Raw genomic sequence first — 19,464 nt, forward strand, 5'->3', positions numbered from 1 at the left:
TGCCTGACCTGGCTAATTAAGGACTTTTGTCCTGCCAGGTCGGAGCGGGCGAGCTGTGCCTCCCACTGCTCCATTGTCGTACTGGTATTTGGCCTATGAGGGTGCTTAGTGAAGAATGCCATGACACCAGCGTGCAATGATTCACACAGTGCCTGGGCATCATTCAAGGCCAGAGGCACACATGTGGCGATAGTACCACCTTTTCAGGTTGCATTTGCTTTAACCCCAGAGGGGTCAGCTGGATTTGGGGAGGCCTCTCCTAAGCAAGCATCTCTGAAGAAAGTTGGCTGTCAGGTCAGGGGAAGCTTATGCTTGATTTAGTATGCTCCGGTCGGTGACCGACAGTAGGTTTCAAATCAGCCACCTCCCATAGCCAAAGCAGATGACATAAGCATGTGGCCAAAAAGTGGGCTTGACTGCACTACACAATAAAACAGCACACGCAAGACTCACCATCTCTTCCTCACGCTCCTCCTGCTCCCTCTCCCGCTCCAGGCGCCTTTGCTTCACTTTCTCCAGCTCCCGCTGCATGCACAAGCAATGAAGCATCAACAGTGAATTCAGCACAGTCAGCTGGGGCCGACTCATTTTTATGACACAGATGCAAATAGAACATGTAGTGGAACAGTGGAATGGAACAGGAATGAAACATGCTACCCAATGCAGCTGTACTGGCCACATCACTGAGCATTATTTTAGATTGTCCGTACTGCTGTGCTCAAAGACTATGAGTGATAGTCATCTGTTTGGTCTGCATGTATGAAAAGCATCTAGTTGAATATCTTTGTTCAGAGACTGTGCATTTTACTGTACTCTTTGCTTTGCATGTGAGGCATGCGTCAAGCTGATAACCAGCACGTACATGCCTGTTCCTTTTTTTTTTTTTCATGCTTGCAATAACCACAGTGGGGTTGAATGTAAGTTGAGCCTCGTTATAACAAAGTCAACCTGAACACGAGAACACTTCCCTCGTATGCAATATTTGTTATAAGCATATACCGTATTTACTCGATTCTAAGCACCCCCTTTTTTTTCACGATCGCGATTCCCAATGTGAGGGGGGGTGCTTAGATTGGAAAAATCTAGAATGACACCCCCTCCCACTTTTCGCTGCGACATCATGACGAGAGGGGTGTGAGAAATAACATTTTATTTTGCAAATATTCAAAAGAAAAATCGGTGGAGACGGTGAACCCACCACCTGTCTCGGATGCTCAACCACTAACACTGCCACTCGAGTTCATCGCACCGCTTGAACCGCCGCTCTCGGTATCCCACAGCAGGTTGTCTTCCGTTCCGTTGAAGTAGTTTGTGATCGAGCATTTCTTAAATGATTTGACCACAACGTCCACTTACACCCGCTTCCACGCGTCCGAAATCCATTTTGCGATGGTTGATGGGGACGCTTTCTGCAGCTTTCCCGTCGGGGTCTTCTTCCGGTCAGGGTTTCGCACCAACTATTCGTACTCCTGTAGGAGATTGGCTTTGAAGGGCTTGTTGATTGAAATGAAGAGGCGCGCGGGCGTCACGAGCCCGCGCGTCTCTGCAGTCCCGCTGTATGGCGAGATTGCGCCGCGGACACCGTTCCACCTCGGGACTCCGACGGCTCCGGCTCGATGACAGAGTGAGCACGCGTGCTTGGCGGCCTTGGCTACACGCTCTTCCTAACAAATAGGGGGGGTGCTTAGATTCGCATGCAACCTTTTCCCCAATTTTTTCGCGAAAATAGAGGGGGGGTGCTTAGAATCGTGAAAATACGGTACATATTACAAGCTGATATTGCTGAGAAACGTGTTAGACTTACTTGGCTATATCTGCTAACTCGTTATATCCATGTTCGTTATATTGAGGTTCAAATGAACAAATAAATTAAACACTTGAGTGAGCATGCAATGGAGCCTTCTCTTTTCTCTTGCTTTCTCTCGTGGAAATTAGTTGTAATTCATTCCGAGAAGGTTCGACAACAATGGCACTTACCCTGTTCTCTTCTAGTTTGAGGCGATTCCTGTGCTCAATCTCTTCCTCAGAAACGTGTTTGAGTCCCTCTCGCTCATACTTCTTTTCCCACTTAAATGATTTGAGCAGGTTGGCATCTCCAAAGGGATTGTCAGTGTTAGTGTAGCCCTGAAATAGAAAACCAGCCAGGGCTAAATATTTCAATTTCTTACAGCAACTTTTCTTCATATTTTCTGCCAAGAACAACAGTGCAATACGAGGATGTTTACAGCTTCTGGTGGTTTAACTCACTGATTTAATATGCCGCTTCGAGTGCTCCTGTTTTCAGCACATGCCTGTCCTACTGTCGCTGCCGACATCCTCAGAAGCAGCTTTCTGGGCTGCCTGATCCAGTATTGATTTTGGTGCAGATTCTGTTTGTTTTGCTTATTTCTGCATACTTATTCTCAAGATACAATTTATCTTGCTCAAAACAGGAGACACAGGTAAATCTCAAATAACCGCTTCCTTTACAAAGTACAAAAGACATCACCTTAGTTGACCTTCAATCCTATGATTAGAAGTGGTTAACGGAAATTGGATACAGTCAATTCACATTAATTCAAGCTATTAGGGACCACATATCTTCTTTTTTGTCTACATTGTCAAAACTTTCAATTAACCACAGTTGCATAACACAGATTTGGTATTTAGAAAAATATGGAGGATGCTGCACTGGACGCACATAATGTCATTTATTTTCGAAATCCTTACCAGGTATTCTTCATCCCAGCCCATTTCTGCTTTTCGCTTACGCTCTTTGGCCTCCTGGAAAAGCAAACGATAAAAACATCCTTCGTTGGCAATTTCCAAGCAGCTACAACTGTGAGTTCTACATATGTATTGCTGAATCCCACCAATTGATGCCACAACATGGGGCAGTAAGTGAATCACTACTGTTGCAGCATGTAATGAATCCCCAACTTGCCCAATCAGCCACCCTGCTAAGTTATGCTGCAGTAAGGTTCCACCACTTGGATGTCTCACAAAGATATGAGAACTATCTGTGCTCTAATTGAGGTCTCTTTTGAAACAAAGCACTGTTGCATCAGTAATAATCCTCATTGTCATCTAATTTCTGTCCACTGCATGATGTTGGCTTCTACCAGCAATCTTGCACCAGGTGACTCCATCCTACACCTACAGATATCATCTCATCTCATCTGTGGGGATGCTCGACTATCACGCATGTTATGATGTTTTCCCCGCATGGCTCTCGCCTCTTCTGTAATCCAGCTTCTCTCCGTAGCTAAGCGTTGGCGTAGGTTGGTGTGGTTTGTGGGGATGCGCGACTCTCGCGCGTCCCCTGATATGTTTTTCCCGCATAGCGCGTCCCCTGATATGTTGTTTTCCCGCACGGCTCGCGTGGCCTGGCGCCCGCGGCGGTCGGAGTGGTTGAGGCGCAGTGCGTGAGATGGCGCGAGTGTTGTGCTGCTAACGCCGCCTCACGGTAGGGTTACTTAGGGGCGCAGGGGAGAACAGGCTGCATCTGTGGTTCGGGCCAGCAAGCAGTACGGACGTGCCGTGCCGCGCGTGCGCCGATCCATGCTTCTGCGAAACCGTCTCGCGTGGCCGCCTTGGAACGCGCCACCGTTCGCGTGACCGTACATGCGAACGACCAGGCGTTGCGATCCAGCATGGGGCGAACATATTCGCTCGCTATCCGGTCGCGGTGAGTCGGACTTCTAGATTTGTCGCGCGCCCATCAGCATGTTTTGTGGATAGCAACTCGGCTAGCAGGCATTGATCTATGAAAGGTGCAATAAAAGCCCTTGTGTTTGCACTACTGTGTTGTCGTTCCTTTGTCCCAAGAGTACGGGAGGAGAACCCCACATCTGGCTGCCCAACGTGGACCTCTTGGGGCATCGGACGATAGATTTAAGTTTTGCTTCGTTCGAGACCTTTGTTTGAACCGAAGCGTAGGGCTAGCGTGGATTTTGATCGCTAGCGTTGGCGGCGTGCTTTCTTGAGCGAGGCGACGGTGGCTGAACTGTGTTTGAACATGTCAACATGCTAAGCCTTTTCGCAAGTGTTTTTTTAATGACATTCGTCTGTACGAAAGCCACGTGGTCTGCACCCTGGGAGAGCGAGGCTTAGCGCCCGCGAAGCGTTTGCAAGCCTGAAGCGAGTGAGTACGGAAGCCTCGTGGGTGGTCCGAATTTCTTATGTAAATAGCTTCTTTTATCTCTTTGACTCTGATGAAGTCGCGGCTCTGGGAGCCGGGTGGCCGCGGGCCACGGGTGCCACTACGGGCTGACTGGTATTGCGGCCTGGCACCGGGCGCTCCGACACCGTCTGGGACGGTGGGCGCCGTCAACTCGGATGCTGTGTGCACCGAGCGGAGTAGGACCACCTCACAGAGCTGACGTCTCCTCGCGGCTGCCTGTTTTGCGCTCATTTTGGGTGTGTTTGGATGCCGGTTGTTGTCAGGGTAGCGACGTTTTAGGCCTAAGGCTTTACGAAGCTGCCTGTCGCACGTAGAGGGACACAACCTGGTGGACCGTGGCGTTGAGGTGTTGCAATTTGCTTCCCTCATTCTATTTAGCTTCGCACGAATTGAAATTACTCGTTCGACTCAAGGAAGCGAGCTTCGTTCACAGGAACTTAGCATCTGAAGAGCTGCCCGATATTTTGCTAGCAGAGTTGAACATCGTACCACGTGGGCAATGCGCATGCAAAATTCCTCTCCCTTGCACTACTTTAGTGTTTGCCGAGTGTGTTGAGTGTACGCAGCGTGAGCGGAGTCACCCCTGGTTTGCCGTCACCTGCACATCGTCTGCGCTGCTGCCCCGGACTACGATCGAGCCACGCCGGGCGATGGTGATGCTGTGGCCGGTTCGGCGCAGCGACTTCGGCGGCCGCCTGTATCCAGCTCGCAACCCTCGGCGGCGGAGAAAAGAGCCGGCGGTCACCGACAGCTACTGCGGCTCTCGCCAGCGGGGCGCGTCGGCGCGAGCGACGCTTGCTCGTGCCGACTACTGCGTCGCCGTTTCCGGAGTCCTGGCCTGGAATCGTGCCGTCGAGTCTGCAAAGCTGCTGCTGTGACCGGCAGACGCCAGCGGTGTACCCAGGGACAATGTCGGCTCGCATGTTATGGACAGCGTATGGACATTTCCTCGGCGCGGCCAATGTTGCATGTACTACCTTGTTCGCGAAGCACGCGTTGATGTTAGACCGTGTGACATGTTTCACCGGAATATGTAGTGATTTAAGGTTGGGGGGATGTGGGGATGCGCGACTCTCGCGCGTCCCCTGATATGTTTTTCCCGCATAGCGCGTCCCCTGATATGTTGTTTTCCCGCACGGCTCGCGTGGCCTGGCGCCCGCGGCGGTCGGAGTGGTTGAGGCGCAGTGCGAGAGATGGCGCGAGTGTTGCGCTGCTAACGCCGCCTCACGGCAGGGTTACTTGGGGGCGCAGGGGAGGACAGGCTGCCTCTGTGGTTCGGGACAGCAAGCAGTACGGACGTGCCGTGCCGCGCGTGCGCCGATCCATGCTTCTGCGAGACCGTCTCGCGTGGCCGCCTTGGAACGCGCCACCGTTCGCGTGACCGTACATGCGAACGACCAGGCGCTGGGATCCAACATGGGGCGAACATATTCGCTCGCTATCCGGTCGCGGTGAGTCGGACTTCTAGATTTGTCGCGCGCCCATCAGCATGTTTTGTGGATAGCAACTCGGCTAGCAGGCATTGATCTATGAAAGGTGCAATAAATGCCCTTGTGATTGTTGGCACTACTGTGTTGTCGTTCCTTTGTCCCAAGAGTACGGGAGGAGAATCCCACAGGTTGCAGCATATTGCAAGAGATGCCGTGAGTGGTGTGCTGCTATCGCCACCTAATGGCATTGTTAGTTGGGCGCAACATGGAGTAAGCTCTTTGGCTCGGGGTCGGCAAGCGGCACAGACATTCCACGCATGCACTGATCCATGCTTCTGTGAGACCAGAAGCGAGATCATCTCACGAGGCCTAGGAGCAGGGCACTGGAATGGATGAATAGGATCGTGTGAACATGCCACCATTTGCATGACCGTATACGTGAACGGCCAGGCGTTAGCGTCCAGCATAGGGCGAACATATCTGCTTGATATCCAGTGGCGGTTAGTCGGACTTCATAGATTTGTCGCGCACTCATCGGCATGTTCTGTGGATAGCAATTCGGCTAGCAGGCATTAGTGTGTGAAAGGTGCAATAAATGTCCTTGTGATTGTTTGCACTACTGTATTGCCATTCCTTTATGCCAAGAGCATGTGTGAGACTCCTCATACATCCCATCTTCTAATCTTGGCACGCAATCTGTTACTCACGTAAATTAACCTAAATGAAGTTAATCTAACACAAATAAACCTTAATAGACCATGGATGCTCAGCACATCACTTGGCCTGCCCAACTCTACTTCCTTTTAATCTCAGCTGAAATATCTGCTACATGCGTCTGCTCTTTAGTACACACTATCTTTAAGTTTCTTAACATTACACCTACTGTTTTCGATTTCACCATTCATTAAATGGCCCTTAGCTTTGCAAGTTTACATCAATTAGCGAGTGAGATATAACACAGGCCCCTCTTCCAGCTACTGCTGGCTTGTCTGCATGGAAATTTTGTATGGAGGTTGAATTTTCGAGTAGGTTTCATTTTAATACCATGTTTAGGTGCAACACATGCCCATTACATAATAAATGAGGAAGTACTATAATGAGGTTTATGAATGAAAAAATGCAAGCATGTGGCAGATAGCATTGTTCCATACCAATTATTCTAAAGCACTGCAGTGAGAATTGAAAAAAAAAAAAAAGGAAGTGGTGCTGTTGTGCCAGCCGTCACTACTCACTGCAGGCAAATCTTCCTGTCTAGATGTCGAGGATGAAAGATTTCACCATGCTGAGACACATCCATATTAGCTGACGTTTCTTGTTGCCTCCTGAAGCTGCTAAAACCCATTCTTAACTTGGAAAACTCAGATACCTCCTAATGTTGAAAGTGCGATATGAGCAAAAGGTAGCAAGGACTACCATGTGATGGGCTCAGGTGTGGCATACTGCAGTGACACACATATCAGTACTTGAACCCCATTTAAAAGAAATTTAACAAAAGAAACCAACAATTACAGTACTGCATGAGGCTATCTGACACGTACTCAGGCATTCAACTCTTACAATAGCATGTGCTATCTGTAATAGTGTCATGTTAAAAAAGATTTTCTCAGTAGAAAAAATGGTGTCGTCAGTCCCCTGAGGACCAAGATTTCACTGCATTCCTAACGTCTTCACAGAGGTGCCCTTGGCCTCCTACAACATGCGGACTTGTAACCCTTTTCACGAAAACATTTGGCACATATAATTATTAAAGGGGCCCTGAAGCACCGCACAGGCTTGGTGAAAAAACATAGTCCACAAATAGCATACGCTGCTGTGAACACCTCAGCCAAGTTTTGCAGTCGTGCGCGGCACGTGGAGCTTGCAAGCGGAGTGCAAAGTCACCTTTCTCTTAAACGCTCTCTTTTCAACAGAAGCTTGCTTCTCATTTATTTATGATGGAAGCTTTATTTCACAATATAGCAGATTCCCATACGTGGCTGTTATTGGCCAATAGCTGACATCAATCAAGAAAGGTGTTTGGATCAGTACGCTTCTTCCTACTGTTACTGTGTATATTTATTGACACTGTTTAAAAAACAGACTGAGGTAAGAGAAAATCTGCTTTTGAATTTCGATAATTACATACTTCTAGAAAAAGCTGACTAGTACCATTTTCCCACATTCGGCTGCAGTTGCACGCATAGGAATTAAACTTTGGCCACTTTGTTTGTTGGGGTTGTGGCCATTGGGCCTTGCTAATTTCGACTAGTTTTGAACACTCAACTAGCCTCGAACCTTGTGAAACTTAAGGTCAGACCACACGCACATTTGCCAGTGCGCACTCACTCCCGGCCGTTCCTGGGTAGATGCCTTGGCAGACTTTACTTCATAATGAGTTATTGACAGAAATATGTGCAAGTTAGATGTGGCTACTAACCGTCGGTCAAGCTGGTGCAGGACAAAGCCGGTCCGCACCATGTAGCACAGCGAGACAGGAGCATATGAGCACAGGCATGCACTCAAGCCAAGTCAGGCAAACGCTGCAGTATGCTATGTAGTGTAGAAACTGCAGCCGCTGCGGGGCGCCATATCGAGTCCACCAGCTAAGGGTGCCTCAATGTCCTCCTCGCTGGCAGGGGAGGAGGACATCACGACACCCTAACTGGCAGAGCACATTGCGGCTCGCTGAGGACAACTGAGTTTCGCACGCCATAGGTGCCAAAATCGGAAATAGTGGTGTCTACATGAACATCCAAAATCAAATTTGAATTGCGGGCTAAGGTGACGTACAGTAGGCGGAGCATTGTGGGTACATCCCGCTCCACGATAGCCTTCACAGTGCAAATCACTGAAGAAGTAATAGAAGCACCACAAGCAGTATGAATGATTGCCAACAACTCTGCAAGTAATAGGAGGTTCCATTACAGTCATTGACCTTAGGACATCCTCCAATATAATATTTCTTTGTACTGTACCTTGTCTAATAATAAAGCTTCATTCTGTTGAACACACTGAAGAACTTTTCACGGCAAACTATTTCTGAAATAGACTAATTTAACTTCCAATGCATTTCTAGACTTAGATAAAGAGTGGTTCAGGGCCCCTTTACGACGCATGCAGTGCTTCTGAAACACAACTACTTTGATTACTGTTTCTGATTTTGACTTGAATTCGTGGCATATTCAACTGCACTCAACAAAACCTGAAAGAGAGGAAGCACGGTTCAAACATGATGCTAAAGCACGACACAACAGCAGAAAACACAAACACTCAGTGTTTTTTATTGTGTCCTATGTTTCAATGCAACATTTTCACCATGCTTCCCCAACAAATGGTCCAGCAATTAATCATGCTAAACCTGACAGGATCACGCTATCCTTGTATCCCAAGAACCAAGCTGATAGCACAAATATAAACTGATTTTAAGAAGGCTGACAATACGTCTATCACTGATACTCTGGCAGATAACTTTGACCATTTTTTATCACTCAGTACCGAATGTCATGTTTAGTCTTGTTGATGTTTTGAGTCATTAGTGAAATATTGCATCAATATTTACATTTCATTAAAAACAAAAAAGATAAAGAATAAAGTTTACTTGATTAACCGGGATATCTTGTATCTGTCATGCCGTGTAGGTAGACTACGGAAATCAAAGCATCTTAATCCTGCGCTTGACATTCCCTTTGAAAAAGCCAAGGAGGAACTTTGTACCCGTACTAAAAAGGCTAAAGATTTCTATTTTTCAGTGGAACCCTTTGTACTACTTAAATCAAATCCTCGCAGGTTCTGGACATAATCTTTACCTAGTGCAATGTGCAGTACCTCTTTCAAGATTAACGATGCTATTACTAAGGACCCCACCGTAGTTGCGAATGCTTTTAACTCGTACTTCCAATCTGTTTTCACTCTCGATGAACATGTAGGTCCAAAGTTTAGTTATGTTGCACAAGCTAAGAAATTAGGCGATATCGTAGTAAGTTCTGATGTTGTCTTAAACCTAATCTTGAATCTCGACACTAAAAAGTGTACCGGTTCAGATGGTATGCTGAATTCTTTCCTTGTAAGATATTCCCTACGGACAGCTCAATACCTTACTGTAATCTTCCAGAAATTCTTAGACCCTGGTGAAGTACTAACTAAATGGAAAACAGCCAAAGTCCTGCCTTTGTATAAATCAGGTGATAAACAACTGCTCTCCAACTACAGGCCGACATTTCTCACACCCCATTCATGCAAGATGTTAGAGCACATTATTCACGAAACACATAATTGAATTCCTTAACTCTAATGATGTTCTAACATCTGCCCAGCATGGTTTCTGTTGTGGTTACAGCGCTGTAACACAATTAGTCGATTTTGCTCATGACAATGCTCCTAACCTAGACATGGGTACTCAAGTGGATGCCATCTTTATTGACTTCTCTAAAGCTTTCTACTCTGTGATTCATTTTAAACTACTGGCAAAATTAAATGCCATATTCAATAATCCCTGTCTTGTTTCTTGGATAACCAGTTTTCTTCGCTATCACTTACAATTTGTTTCTTTTAATTCGGTGGAATCAACTCCTGTCGATGTTACGTCAGGTGTTCCTCAGGGATCCGTATTAGGCCCTTCATTATTTCTAATGTACATCAATGATTTACCTTGTAACACCTCAACTAAAATCGGACTTTATGCAGATGACTGTGTATTATCTATTCACTCCACTGATGAACACCATCGTCTTGCCCAATCCCTTATGTCTTTCTGCACTTGGCACAACACATGGCAAATGAATATTATTATTTTTATTTATTTATTTACAAATACTGCTATCTCATTTAGAGACATAGCAGAGGTGGGTTACATAACTTATGAACACAACATGTCAACCAACATGGTTAGGCAGTTCTTTCTGAAATTGATTAGTCGGCAATGAACGCAGAGAACCATCTAAGTTATTCCATAATTCAACAGTGTGTGGAAAAAAAGAAAACTTGTAGCAATCTTTTTTTAGAACGAAGGGATCTATGTTTAATGGGCGAGTACGTCGGTTTACTCGCGCAGTAGGCGTGGTTGGCGAGATAGGCGCTTCAATGTTAGCCGATCCATGTACGATTTTGTGCAGCAGGATTAGGCGGTCACACGTGCGACGAAACGACAACAGGTCCAGTGATAAAGCGTGTGCGTGGGATGACGGTGAAAACATACGGTTGTAACGGCCATAAATAAATCTAACAGCTTTTTTCTGAATGGATTCTAGTTTGGAAATATCCTTTATGCGATAAGGCGACCACACTACAGAAGCATATTCTAAAACAGGTCTAATTAGTGATTTATAGGCCGTAAGCTTGCACTCTTTAGTGCCGTGTTTTAAAGTTCGTTTTAGGCACCCTAGTTTTCGCACCGCTTTAGAGCACACTATATTGATGTGATTATGCCAACTAAGGTTAGTTGTGATAGTTAGTCCAAGGTATTTGAACTCGTTAACTTCGTTAATACTGTATTCTTGTGTGCTGTACGTAAATTTCAGGGGCTGTTTCTTATTAGTAAAAGACATTGCCACAGTCTTGCTGAAGTTAATGCTCATCTGCCATGTGTTACTCCACTCTGAAAAGGATGAAAATACGTTATTAAGCACTTCTTGATCACGAAGAGTACGAATGTTAGAATAGATCACGCAATCATCTGCGTAAGGACGTATTTTCACTTGTGTGTTTCTGGCTACTTCAATAATGTCGTTAACATATATGATGAATAGGAGTGGCCCGAGGACTGAGCCCTGCGGCACCCCTGACATGACCTGAGCTATAGAAGAGGTTTTGCAATTAAAAGTGACGGATTGGAAACGCAGGTGCAGGTAATCGGATATCCAGTCAATTAGTTTATTACCAGGAAAGATTGCAGCAAGTTTTAGAAGCAATTTTTTTTTTTCAACTGTAGTAACATATCAACTGTAGTAAAACAGTCATGATGTCATTTGCCAACAGACAGAGCCCCTTCTGGTTCGATTATTTTCCGGATGGCATCCAACTTAAAAGAGTGTCTCATTATGAATACCTAGGTGTCATTCTAACACATCTTTCTAGCTCTAAACATATCGAATATGCAAATGGGAAAGCCCTAAAAAAATCAGGTTATTTGCGCCGCACTTTAGCTAAGACACCCCGCTATACTAAACTGCTATTATGTAAAATGTTAATTCGCCCTGTACTAGAATATGCATCTGTCGTTTCATTCCCCTGCAAACAATGTGAAATAAGCTCGCTCAATAACGTTCAACAAAAATCTATCTGTTTCATTTGCCAAAATTACAGCTGCAGTTTCTCACCAACACAGGCTCAACAATCTTTGAACATTAAGCTATTACTTTCATGTTATCCCATTGAAGCCTTAAAACATTTATATGCAATTAATACCTCTACCTCTGGTCTTTCTGATTGTAACTATATCACATTTACTAATGCAAGTTGTACCCATAGCTCCCATGCCTTAAACATTACACCTATTTATGCCTGTACTAACACATTCAAATACAGTCTTTTTCCCCGTACAATAGAGCTTTGGAATTCTCTATCCAGTAACATTCATACACTACCACTAAAAGATTTTACAGCTACCACTGGTAAGCACTTCACTAACACGTAAAGCACTTCTTTTTGATCATTCATCTTTTTGTGTATATGTGTGTTTTTAATGTGTAATGTATAGTAACGTATAATGTTCCCATTCCTGCTATAGCCCTATATTGGGATACAGTATATGTAAGTAAATCAAATAAATCAATAAATCCCAGTAGTGCAAGTGGCATAATGGCACAGTCTTTTTACTGCCTGCAATAAGATTGAAAGCATGCAAGAACAAGGCAAAAGGATAAGATTGCAGGACTGTTTTATGAAGAAATATGAGTGAGTGCAGCAATGCTTGCATGCTGGAAATGCCTGTAGCACAGGAAAAAAGATACCTTTTTAGCAAGTCGGCGTAAGCGCTTCTGTTCAGGTGTTTCAGTTGCTTTCATTGCCTCCTTAGCTTTTCTAGAGAATGGAAGAAAACACAGTGAAAAACATTCTGAACATTTTTGGTATTGCATGACAAAAAGAGTACTACATTTCTAAAATTTTGCTCAATTTCAATAAAAGATTCAAAATGTTAAGAAATTACAACCTTACAGCAGTAATCAAAAAGTGCAAGAAACCTCAGCACATGGCAATCAAATGAAGTGATTAGACAAATCAGTATGACAATTGCTGAATGTTTATGAAAGAGAAGAACTCACTCTGTACTTCAAACTTTTTACTTCAGCAGTGTTATGATACTCAAAGACCTTCTCACAATAAAAAGGGACATGCAATGCATATCAGCAAGAGTGACCATGCATCATTACCACAAGAACTTTAAAAATCATATTGCCCACCAAAGCAAAGTTAAGTTAATTATAAGGCCATCTTTCAGTCATAATCATTTAAGCAAAGTTTGAGTATTGACAACTATGAATGGATGCCATGACACTATCTCATAAAAAAAAACGACGATATTGAGATATATTAAGATTTCACTTTGTCACAACAGTTGCCCTCCCCTCCAACCCCGTCATGCAAAGTGCTTGTAACTTCAAGTGCCGCTGTTCTTTCCCAACGTGCCTTTCGAAAACAGTTCTATTGAGTGAATTGAACTTGGTAATGCTTGAAAAGGACAAGACAGAGATTAAAGTAAGCCTTCAGGGCAGGACGCCTGTGGAATACTCAAACACAAAATGTTATATTAGACAAGTTTTTTCAGTGCCTATCTGAGTGCAAGAACCACAGACGCGACCCACAAGTGTTTATTTAGTTTCAGTCATGATGTTCCACAACAACGGCCTCTTTAGCGTATGGGAAACGTTCAGCATAGGACTCGGATGTTTCACTGCTGTTTTGGATGACTGAGCTGCCGTCAGATATAATAATGCAAGCACAATAAGTGAAGGTGGATAATTCTTACTTTTTTTCAATCTTGAGGCGTTGCCGCTCCTTTTCCAGTTCTTCGATGAGGGGCATGACCGCGCTCTTCCTGGAGTTGTTCTCTCTGCTGCTCGACAGACTCGACGTACTGCTCCCGCTCGAAGATCGTCGCCGATCACTGTGTCTGCTGTGCTTGCGGCTCCGACGCTCGTCACTGCGGCTGCGCCGAGAGCGCTTCTTGTCCTTCGATCTCTTAGGCGGTGTAGGTGATCGACTGGTTAGGATAACATAACGCAATAAAAAAATTGATCTTTTGCCTTCTGTTTCGCAAAAGCCCAGAACTACCAGTGCGAGAACACCGCCGAAGTTCGAAAATTTGTGCAAAAGCCAATGACACAACACCACACTGTTGACATTCGGGCACTGACTGCAATAACCAGCACTACGGACTTCGGTGATCAAAGCATTAACATCACAACATGTTAAACTGGTTTAAAGAAAATCAGTACTGCAAGGCGAAAACACTGACAAATTATGCGATGTGCTTCAGTGAGGGAGTTTATGTGAGCGGCCCGTTTTAGAAACCTTGCCCCGGTCACAACACCGACTAACCGACGGTAACGGGTTCAACAATGCTTTCTGATCAGAATAAGTAAACACACGCCAATGTTTCGTCTCTTGTTAGACTTCAATCCGAGATACCGACCCGATATCGCTGTATACTACAAACGATCCCAAAGAATAAGCGTGTCAACACGTAATTGCACTTACTGCTTCTCTTTCTTATGTCGACTCCGATGACGCGACCGAGAACTCGAACGTGACCGGTGTTTGCGCCTGGACCTCTCCGAGGATTTATGTCTTGCACTTTCCATTGCGTTTGAGGTATTTAACGCTCTCACATCGCAAAGGAGGCAGCCATATTGCTGTGGAGCGTTATAAGCTGATGATGATGTTTACCTCATTTTTATTATTAATTTTGCAAAAGTAAGTTAAAAATATACTTTCAAGGCATTAATACTTTATAAATATTAATAATATTTGTTTTAAATTTACGTATTGTATATTTTATTCGTGTGTGGCACTTTATGTGAACACTACTAGATGGCGACACTGCAGCAATATTGAGGTGGCTAAAGCACAGAACACCTATGATTGAGTTCGAGCAACCCTTGTACAAATGCATGTTTAGGCACATGGGCTAATTCGCGATGTTGTCTTCTGTAGTTCGTGTGCTCAGAGCTTACAAATGAGCTCTTTATGTGATCTATTTCGAAATAACGCTCAAAACACAGTAGCCCACAGGAGCAGACGACACAGGCGTGTGTGTGTCGTCTGCTCCTGTGGCCTCCTGCCAGTTCCTGTAGTGCTGTTTCGCTTTCATAAGCAACCGATCGAATAGCTCGGATCCAAACTTTGGTTCAGCTTATTTCTTATACACACCTACGCCATGACCGCAAACCGCAAAACCCCAGTTGCTCATGGAACGAAGGTCGTCACTGGCCACAATTAATTCATAAGTTACATTGTCAGGCCATTCAACTCATTTTCTCGATAAGTAGGATAAACCGTGCTGAAAAGCACGTCAGGTCTGCAAACAATATGATACGACCCATAACAATTTAAGCGGAGAAACCTAACATCCAGAAGATTCAAGAACATGTTGGTGCGGATCAGGAATGACTCCAAGGAGTGGCCGATGTCGCGGACATCGGAGCAGATGTTTTCATTGTCTTCGACGTTAAAAAATAATCAATATTGCTACTAACTCTCGTACGTTATAATATATAATCATTCGGGTTTCATATCGGATCTCGTATGATAATTGACAGGGCATTACGTGACCTGCGAGGGACGCCGTAATGGAGGGCCGGCGGGAGACTGGAATATAGGTGGAAATCTTCCTCCTACAATACCTGCTAAAGTGGCCCCTCGTCTTATGTACGGCCTTTAACACATTGTGAGTCGTTGTCTCACCAAGTCAAGGCCAGGGGTCGAACTATATGTTGGGCCGAGGTATATTCCGGTTTATAGCGGTCGTTTTGACAGCCTAGGCTGCGTTCTCTAGCAACTAGCATGTGCCTAAATTACGTACGCAAGCGTGCTTGTATTCCGCTTCCACTGCAATACCATTTGCCATAGATTATAAATATATTTTGGAAAAACATGAAAATTGGTTTAGAAATGCAGCATATAGTTTTTTTTTATTTCTTCTTATATTCACCATATTCACACTATCAATCAGGTGATAGAGAAATGTGCGGAATATATATCCAACCTTATATATAGCTTTCATTGATTACGAGAAAGCGTTTGATTCAGTCAAACGCTTTCAATAGCGTGTTTACAGGAGGTATTCAGAGACCTAGATTGCGAAGAATTGGGGATAAAAGTTCATGGAGAATACCTTAGTAACTTGCGATTCGCTGATGATATTGCCTTGCTTAGTAACTGCAATGCATGCTCACTGACCTGGAGAGGCAAAGCAGAAGGGTGGGTCTAAAAATTAATCTGCAGAAAACTAAAGTAATGTTTAAAAGTCTCGGAAGAGAACAGCAGTTTACAATAGATAGCGAGGCGCTGGAAGTGGTAAGGGAATACATCTACTTAGGACAGGTAGTGACCGCGGATCCGGATCATGAGACTGAAATAATCAGAAGAATAAGAATTGGCTGGGGTGCGTTTGACAGGCATTCTCAGATCATGAACAGCAGGTTGCCATTATCCCTCAAGAGAAAAGTGTATAACAGCTGTGTCATACCAGTACTCACGTACGGGGCAGAAACCTGGAGGCTTACGAAAAGGGTTCTACTTAAATTGAGGACGACACAACGAGCTATGAAAAGAAGAATGATAGGTGTAACGTTAAGGGATAAGAAAAGAGCAGATTGGGTGAGGGAACAAACGCAAGTTAATGACATCTTAGTTGAAATAAAAAAAAAAGAAATGGGCGTGGGCAGGACATGTAATGAGGAGGGAAGATAAGCGATGGTCATTAAGGGTTACGGAATGGATTCCAAGGGAAAGGAAGCGTAGCAGGGGGCGGCAGAAAGTTAGGTGGACGGATGAGATTAAGAAGTTTGCAGGGACGACATGGCCACAATGACCGGGGTATAGATGGAAAAGTATGGGAGAAGCATTTGCCCTGCAGTGGGCGTAACCAGGCTGATGATGATGATGATGATGATGATGATGATGATTTTGGAGCAGGTGTTCGCGAACATTCTGGCCTTGGGGAACCCCACCTGCCCTCCGAGAGTGCTGCGGAAAAGTAACAAAATGATTAAAGACGAGAGTCTCACTAATTGATTCGGAGTTATTGAATTTTTTCACAAGAAATACTTACATTTGTCCACAGCTGCGCAGCATGAAGGGTTCATGAAGGGGTATACACACAAGTACGGTTCTGCGGGGGAATTTTTAACCACAAAGCGAGCGCATGGCACAAACGCTCCATCATTCCGGAGGGGAAGCTGTGCGGCGTTTAAATGACGACTACACATCGCATGCTACAGATGTTGGCGCATGTTTAATTTTCTGACTGATATAAATATTAAAGATTCATTCAGAGGACGCGTGTTGAAAAGGCTGTTTAGGCAGCTTGACGACCTGCGTCCATGGCCCCGTGACATGGTGTTATATAAGTATATGATATCCCAATGGGCATTTTAACTCCTGTGGACGTCCGCTGGATTACCGCTTCTGGATATGTAGGTCATCCGTAGGACGTCCGCAGATTGCCTAAGGGCGCACGGCGGACATCCGCTGCACTACCAGGCGTTTACTAATTGGCAGTTCGAGGGGTGTCCCGCGAATGTCTACAACGGGTATACGGATGTTCCATGGACGCAAGAATTCGTTTGTGTTTCCATTGCTAAACGTTAGTCAGACATCCATACAAACCGCGGAGCATTATGGGATATGTCTGCGGGATGTTCATTTTTTATTTATAATCGGCTGAATTGCACAGTTGGTGTAAACAGCCTTCTGTAGAATCTCTGCCGCAAAGGTGATGCAGTATTGACATGTACCAATGAAAATACAATTTTGCACCTATGGAACACAGATTCCGAAAGCAAGCTATGTTTACATAAAATGAACAGACAATCACTTTCACAGATAATAATGAGACGGTCACAAAAACTTGGTAGCTTACGATCACGCTGTGCTTTGGAACCAGTCCAGAAACCTGCCTCCGTGGGTGCCTGCATGCTCTCCACCAGAAGAAAAAAAGAATCCCAAGGGCGGCTAGAATTCGATTAAATTTGGTCTATACTATGCTGAAGGGTTGAGGACTGGTTGATATTTTACTGACAAACGTTGATGTCTATATTGAACAAAACTAGATGTGGTTCACATAGTTAAATGAACTCGAGGCCGGTTCTACGTTGGCATTTGCAAGCGCAGAAATGCTCAGCAAGGGAGCAGTTCGTCACTAAAATTAGAACAAAGTCCGGCTTGGTACATTGGCAAGATGTTCAGCACGAATGACCTAAGGACGTCCATAGGAGGATGAGAAGTGGATATGAAGTGGATAAGAAGTCCGATAATGATATCCACTGGATGTCCCTAGATTGACTGCTCTTGGACTTGGAAGTCGGGATGTTTCAGAAGTTTCAATGCCCATTGGGATAGAATCACAGCCAATGTATGTGCACATTTCTCTAGGAGTATAAGGGTGCATACCCATCTCTTCATTTTTTTTTCTCAGAACATTAGGGAGTATGAAACACGTTGACCTCTATACGCAACATCATTATCTGACTTCCACATGCACGAACTCAAAATTCAAAATAACCACATCTCAAATCTTCTGACACACAATATTCCGCTGCCTCTCAGCGATCCATACAGTCTAAGCCAATATATTAAAGAAATAAAAGTAAAGGAAACATATTGTTTCCTGTTGCCAGTCAACCTATCCTCCACTCATCTAAGATCTCCGTTCGTCACACAGCCGGAAATAGTATATTGTGCACGGCAGAAATATTTACAAGAAGAAATAAAGAACGGAACACTTGTCACGCGGCGTAGCACGGGTATTAGGGCACATTAGAGCCAGCCAGTTTCCTTTACGCAAAAGACGCGGCAATGTAATCGGCCAATTCATAACATTTCATTAACCACTTGACGAACGCTTCGCCTCACGTAGATTCCAAAATGTGTGCGGGATATGCGTATACACTCTTCAATAGCCATCAACCAAGAACACCACAGAATCGCGTGCATAGGTTTGATGTAAATTGTAAGCACACATAGCAAAGATACACCTTTAATTTGTTCCCGTTGAAAGAGAAAATGTCATTTTGGCGGCGAAGTTTCCCCGACGTAAAGTTTTTATTTCGCGCCGATAGCCATGTATGCCTGAAACCTCCCGAAAGGCACCCACCTTTTATTGCACCGTGGCAACATAGTACACAAAGTATTTCACCTTTGCAGCCTTGCATGCAGATCACGTTGAACGGTTTGTGAAGATATGGCTCTTAAAGTTACAGTAATATTTTTGTCAGCTCAATGCGCTTTACGCACGCTGGAGCCGCATGCAATACATACAGGCTGTCCCACGTAACTTGAGCCAAACTTTAAATATCTGCACATGCCACTTAGCTGGACCGAACAAAGGTAATGGTGTTTTCCGTCGCTTGGAGGTTTTCAGATTATTTTTTGCATTCCGCCTAAGTGTATAATCAGTCTTAATTAATTGACAACGCCTTACTTATTATAAATCGATGAAAAGTGTCAATGAGAAAATTATAGAGCAACATGAAAAACTCCCGATATAGCTTTCTGTTGCTCAATACGTGCTTCATAAAAATTTTTTTTCCAAGCATGAAAGAAGCCCGCGAATACGCGCAAAACCACCGCGCGACAGGCCGCTCGAGGCCCTTTGCGTGTATTCGCGGGCTACCTTCACGCTCGGAAAAACACTGTTATGTTGCACGTATTGAGCAACAGAAAGTTGTATCGGGA

The 19,464-nt window shown here is 44.6% G+C and overlaps 1 protein-coding gene across 1 annotated transcript in view; it reads right to left on the reverse strand.

Moving 5' to 3' along the window:
- The window catches only part of cactin (cactin, spliceosome C complex subunit), a 51,229-nt gene extending 36,800 nt beyond the window's left edge, over positions 1-14,429 (reverse strand). The window contains exons 1-6 of the mRNA XM_050168593.3: positions 14,266-14,429; positions 13,535-13,768; positions 12,519-12,588; positions 2,710-2,763; positions 1,978-2,124; positions 454-525 (exon numbers count right to left, since the gene is read on the reverse strand). Coding sequence (XP_050024550.2) covers positions 454-525; positions 1,978-2,124; positions 2,710-2,763; positions 12,519-12,588; positions 13,535-13,768; positions 14,266-14,369 — 681 coding nt within the window. The 5' untranslated portion in view covers positions 14,370-14,429. The remainder of the gene's footprint in view (positions 1-453; positions 526-1,977; positions 2,125-2,709; positions 2,764-12,518; positions 12,589-13,534; positions 13,769-14,265) is intronic.
- Positions 14,430-19,464: the final 5,035 nt, after the last annotated feature.

This window comes from Dermacentor andersoni, chromosome 3 (assembly GCF_023375885.2).
Source record: "Dermacentor andersoni chromosome 3, qqDerAnde1_hic_scaffold, whole genome shotgun sequence".
Taxonomy (NCBI): domain Eukaryota; kingdom Metazoa; phylum Arthropoda; class Arachnida; order Ixodida; family Ixodidae; genus Dermacentor; species Dermacentor andersoni.